This window comes from Galeopterus variegatus, unplaced genomic scaffold (genome assembly GCF_000696425.1).
Source record: "Galeopterus variegatus unplaced genomic scaffold, G_variegatus-3.0.2 Scaffold286, whole genome shotgun sequence".
In the NCBI taxonomy this organism is placed as follows: Eukaryota; Metazoa; Chordata; class Mammalia; order Dermoptera; family Cynocephalidae; genus Galeopterus; species Galeopterus variegatus.
In genome coordinates, this window is record NW_007726397.1 from 127,079 (window position 1) to 133,341 (window position 6,263).

At 43.0% G+C, this 6,263-nt stretch overlaps 1 protein-coding gene and 1 pseudogene across 1 annotated transcript in view; one reads left to right on the top strand and one right to left on the bottom strand.

The window, feature by feature from the left end:
- The window catches only part of NUPL2 (nucleoporin like 2), a 20,518-nt gene extending 20,228 nt beyond the window's left edge, over nucleotides 1-290 (bottom strand). The window contains exon 1 of the mRNA XM_008567029.1: nucleotides 92-290. Within this exon, the coding sequence (XP_008565251.1) occupies nucleotides 92-212 (121 nt within the window). The 5' untranslated portion in view covers nucleotides 213-290. The remainder of the gene's footprint in view (nucleotides 1-91) is intronic.
- A 2,678-nt stretch (nucleotides 291-2,968) lies between these two features.
- LOC103585929 lies at nucleotides 2,969-6,014 on the top strand (annotated as a pseudogene).
- The last annotated feature ends 249 nt before the right edge of the window (nucleotides 6,015-6,263 follow it).

A 6,263-nucleotide genomic window follows, 5' to 3' on the forward strand; every position in this document is an offset into this window, starting at 1 on the left:
AGCACGGGGATCCTCGCGGGACCCCCGTGCCCTGCCGGTTGGGCCTCTGGCGGGCCTTGCCCGGCTTGGCTGGAGGCGGCGGATTCATCACCTGAGGGCTGTTGCTGTGGCTGCTGACGTCCCCAGGCCGCACCCCCGGCGCCGGGATGTTCGTTCCAGCACCGGTCTCCAAAGCGGCACCGGCCCTGAAGGAAGAACTGACAAATGGTCATTGCGACGGTGTCGCCGACAGAACGGTCTTCAGGCTGCAGCAGTCAAGGAGTGTATAATCCCAAGGAATTAACGCACTCAGCGCCGCTGCTGTGACATCATCTTCTCGCGCCCGGGGAGGAGCCTTTCCCTTTTGTCCCGCCCCCAGTGCGGTGAGAGGCGTGGCCTTCAACCAATTAGGTTCGAGAAGGGCAGGACTGCCCTGAGGCGCTGAGTGCGTCCTGGGAGGGTGGGATGCTTAAAGGATTACGCAGAGAAAGGAAGGAGTGTGACTCCAGCGCAGGATCGCGGACTTCCAGGGAGGCTGGAGAAGTGGATTAGCTGTGGTTTGAGAGACCTAATCGTTCTTTTCATTTGTGGCTGCTGAGAAAGTAAAAATTAACTCAGGTTGAGAAAGTAACAGTCTGCCCAGCCATTCATCAGGATGGAAAACAGATAGTTGTGACTTTAACAGGAAACAATGTTTCTTATTAGGGCACACTACAACTGAGAAGAATCATAACTTCTGTCTTTGAGCACTACATTCTTACACACCGAGAAACCTTGTTCTTTAAAGTCCACATAAACGTTGCTATTTTAAGTTATATTGTTATGGCCAACGTCCGACGGGTAAAAGAAATTTGCCCAAGAGAACTGGGTGATGGGAAAAGGAAAAGAGTTTATTTCTGGCAGCCAGGGCTATGCAGGCCAATGGAAGTGCGCAGCCCCGAGTTGAAACCTCTCGCAGAACCATTTGAGACTATGTTGCAGACCTAATGTCCCATCATCCAAATACTTATTGTGTATTTCCTACAAACAAGGACATTCTCCTACATAACTGCAACACAATCACCAAAATTAGGACGTTAATATTTACGCATTAATACTATATAATCCTTAGACCCCATTCATGTTTTGCCAACTGTCCCATAATGTTCTTTAAAGGAAAGGGGTCAGAATCACTGTTGCTTTAGTCATATTTCTTTAGACTCCATGAATCTGGAACATTTCCTCAGTCTTTCCTTGATTTTCATGACCTTGACACTACTAAAGATTACAGGCTAGTTATTTTGTAGAAATTCCTCGATGCAGGTCTGTTTGATGTTTTCTCATGATTAGATTCAGATTATGCACCTTCGGCAGGATATTACAGAAGTGATGCTATGGTCTTCACATTGCACCTATCAGGTTGCATACAATTTCAGTTTGTCCCATTACTTGTGATGTTCACTTTGATCACTTGGTTAAGGTGGTGTCTGCCAAACTGCCCCACCATAAAGTTACTCTTTTCCTATTTGTTACTAATAAGGATTTTTGTGGGGAGGTAATTTGAAAGTATACAAAAATCTGATTTCTCACTGAACTTTTAGCTCATCATTTATTTCTATCAGTATGGACTCATAATTTACAATTTTATTCAGTGGGTTATAATCTATTACTATCCTTATTTATTTTGATGCTTAAATCATCCCCAGTTTGGCCAGTGGAAACTCCTTTAAGCTCCTTTGTCCTTTTGACAAAGGACAGAAAATGTCCTCATGTTTCTTTGAGCACTTCTTTACTTTCTGGCCCCCAAATATGCTCCAGGCTCATTTTACACTTTCTCTGCCTGAGTCCTGGAACCAGCCATTTCTCCAAGGTGCCCTGGGTCCTCTAGGTGGTACTTAGTAACCAAGATCTGAGCTCTAAGTGTGCTTGTTGCTATTGTGATGGCTTTGTTCCCAGGCTCTTTCATGGACATTGCTAAGAAATACACATGTATAGACAGACACATTTACAGCAATACCTATTTCTATATAAATATTGAAAACAATTAATTTACATCAATAATCTCTACTTCCAATTCAAGATCACAGGATTCATTTTATTTTCCTCCTGTATTTATAACTCCCTTTTTTGATAGTGAGAAACTTGGCTTCAGTGATCCTTAATGAATTTATTTATTTTATCATCTCCTTGTATTAACCAATTTCTCTCTGTAGCCACTGACTTCTTATCTCTGCAAATACCAGCATGTGTAAGGACGTTGCTGGGATCAAAGACCTGGGTCAGCATAGTGCTTGGTGACAGTGGAGAGGTGGACAAGGCAAGAATCCTGGTTGAGGGCCAGCCTGTGGCTCACTTGGGTGAGTGCGGTGCTGATAACACCAAGGCCCCGGGTTCGGATCCCATGTAGGGATGGCCGGTTGGCTCACTGTGTGAGCGTGGTGCTGACAACACCAAGTCAAAGGTTAAGATCCCCTTACCGGTCATCTTTTTAAAAAAAAAGAAAAAAAAAAGGAATCCTGGTTGAGATTGTGTGGGTAGAGTGCTGTGGGAGATGTTGACAGCCCAGGGCCAAGGCTTGCAGAAGCTGGTAGTGATCAGATTGGTGAGGGGGTATAGGTGGAAACCAGGAGACTGAAGGAAGGAAACTTCTTTTTCAAGATGCAGAGTGGGGAAAGGGTGCTATCTGCCTCCCTTTCTTTTGAAAATCATCTCAAAATAAGAGGGAAAACAAGCAAAAACACCATCTTTGATTATACTAGGAGATAGTACCCAGGTAGGCTGAAAAGCCTCAGGAATTAAGAACCACCAGGTACACAGAAGGAAGGACTGGTTGAAAATCTGTATAAGATGTGGTTAGAACTTAGCTGCAAAAAAATCCACCCAGTGAGGTGACTATCCCTACCTGATAGGAGATAGATTTCTTTGTGAAAAAAGGAAATGAATAGGGTGCTGCTGCACTGGCTGGTGGGCCTGCTGGACTCCTCTTCTTAGCCCTGAGGGGCAGGCAATGATGCTGAACTTCTGTACTGCTCCCAACTGCATGGGGAAGAGCAGTCTGACCTGGTCTTCCTCAGGTTCCCATGGGATCCAGCCAGATGCCAGAAGTGGGTGGAGAATTTTGAGAGGAGATTTAGAAGATAAAACACCTGATCAACTAAATTAACATTATCGATTATGTGCCAAACTCTTTGACACTGTGATCTATAGACTAGTCCTTAGTAGGACAATTCTTGGAGATAATGCAATACCAACATTATTTGACCTTACAAGGCGTTTGAACAATCCACATAGTAGACACGGAAAATGAGTAAAAGAATTGAGTGAAGAGCCGGCCCAGTGGCGCAGTGGAGAGTGCGCCGCTTGGGAGTGCGGTGGCGCTCCCGCTGAGGGTTCGGATCCCATGTGGAGACTGGTTCCCGCTCACTGGCTGAGCGCGGTGTTGGAGCAAGGGTTGCGCCGAGGGTTCGGATCCCATGTGGAGACTGGTTCCCGCTCACTGGCTGAGCGCGGTGTGGGAGCAACACCGAGGGTTGCGATCCCATACCGGTCAGTAAAAAAGACAAAAAGGGAAAAAAAAAAAAAAAAAAAGAATTGAGTGAAGATACTATCAGGATACTTTAACAGAAAAAAATGGGTGAAACTTCTCAACAAGAACAAAGACAAAGGAACCAACAACAGCAATGCTCAGAACCTCGGTGCAGAAGAAGGGAGACCACTGATGGGGCTGGGCCACAGGGGTGCTTGGAGCCAAGAGGTTTAGAAGTTACCCGAGCATAACAGGCACCCCACCCATCTCCATGGCTGTGCCATTGGCCTAACGTAGGAGGAAGACATTTTACTTCTAACCCTTGAAGAGAAGGAAAACAAAGAATACTTAAAATCTCTATTTGAAATCTTGGTTCTTATGGGAAAACAAAACATACCTCTGGATGGACAGGAGGCTGATGAAATCCTAGAAGGTCTCTTTACTTCTGATAACTTTCAAGCACTGCTTGGAGTTCAGGATAAATTCTAGTGATGAGGTACTGGGAAAGTGCTTTGAGACAGCAGCAGTTAACAAGTTGTTCTGTTGGAAAATGCAGCAGAAACAGATGCTAGAGATCTGTGAGAGCTGTATTTTCGAAGAAACTCTCAGGGAAGTGAGAGTCACTTTTTTTCCATTATTGCTGACGACATAGTGGACATAACAGGGGAAAAGCACCTACCCTGTTGGTGTGAGGTTTGTTGATGAATCATAACCTGAGAGGGGAATGTCAGCTTCCTGCCTTATGAAGTTGATGCAGAAATTTTGGCTGTGAAATTTCACACTATGATAACTGAGAAGTGGGAACTAAATATGGACTATTGTCATGGCCAGGCTTACATTGTGTCCAGTGGATTTTCTTCCAAAATGAAAGTTGTTGCTTCTAGACTTTTAGAGAAATATGCTCAAGCTATCTACACACTCTGCTCTTCCTGTGCTTTAAATATGTGGTTGGCAAAATGAGAGCCGGCTGCATTGGGAACTGTATTAGTCCATTTCTGTTGCTTATAACAAAGTACACGGAACTGGGTAATTTATAAGAAAATGAAATTTATTGCTTACAGTTTCTGAGGTTGGGACGTCCAAAGTCCAGGGAACACATCTGGTGAGGGTCTTGGTGGTGACTTCAGTGACACAGGGTATCATGTTGTGAAATGGTGGAACAGAGAGAGCAGAGAGAGAGAGACTGAGACTCCTCTCTCTTTAAAGTCCTCAGAACGACGCCCCTGGCCATGATTTTTAATCCATTCACTACTTCATGGTCCTACAATCTAATCACTTTTTCAAGGCTCCACCTTTCAGTTACCATAATAGGATTTCCCACCCTCAACAGTGGGAACTAAAGCTTCAATGAAGTTGGGGGGGCATCCAGTCTACAGCAGGAACAATAGAGAAAATGTGTTCTTTTTTCCATCAATCACAACTGCTTCTAGAATTTGACAATGTAATCTCTGTTCTTTTTTAGAACAGTGATGAAAAGGGTAAAGAACTGAAGGAAATTTCCCATTCTCAGTGGACAGGCAAGCATGATGCTTTTGAAATTTTGGTGGACCACTTGCAAGCACTGTTTTACGCTTGCTTAGATGATATAAATAGTGACACAAATACTAGTTGGAATAACTGTATAGCCGGCTGAGCTTTTGTACTCTGTAGTACAGTAACAGATTTTGATTTCATTCTTACTATTGTTGTTCTTAAAAATGTTCTATCGTTTACAAGAGCCTTGTAAACGAGATTTTGGGAAAAATCTCCAGGGGTAAACCTCTGATATTTCATTTGCAGCCAATAGCTTGACTGCAGTACTGCATTCATTCAATCAAACAATGAAATATATTGAAGTTTATCATGAGGTTTTGTTTGAGGAAGCCACAAATTTGGCAACCAAACTTGATATTCAAATTTAACTCCCTTAGAAATTCTGCAGAGCTCAGCAAGGTAACTTGGAATCTCAACTAACCTCCAAGAGTGACCATAAAGAAACCCTAAGTGTTCCAACAGTGGAGCACATTATTCAGAAATTTAAGCTCTTAAATCCTTATCTCTGGTAACCTCAATTATGGGAATAGCTCAAATTCAGTATGTCAGAGCAACACCATCCTGACATGTACAGAAATGACTTACCCAATCTTGACATGCTGTCAGCCCAGCTTCATTGTTGGAAATCAAGTGGAAAAAGGGAAAAATATAAAGCTTCCATTCACCATTTATGAAGCCCTCCATCTGCCTGACTTCAAGTTTGTTTCTAATGTGTATGCATTGTGAAGATCCTGTGTATTATTCTTACTGATGAAGGTTGAGAATGAGCACAATGAAAATGGACAAAAGTGTCTCAAAGCATACTTGAGGAACACTTTGACAGACCAAACATCAAGCGTCTTGGCTTTGCATAACAGAAATTTTGATATAAAACATGATCTCCATCTGGTGGACACATATTATCAAACTCTGTACAACTAAGTCAGAGCATCCTACAGATAATTCAGAAACCACTGAAAATACCCATGAGACTTTTAAAATAGGCTTTCCCTTATAGTAGGAGGAAAATCAGTAAGGTGTATGTAGGGCCACTTAATCATGGAATTATCTTTGCCTATAGGCCTCCCATTGAATACATTAGCCATTGATAATCTATCTGTTTAAATGGCTCCTGTTTGAACTCTCCTGGCTTTGAAGGCCTATCTGTTCTTCCGGAAGATAACACTCAAAGTGTCACATTTCACTAATGGCACTCTGGAATTAAGTCATTTTTGACATTTATTATCACTGTGGATCCAGTTGCTGG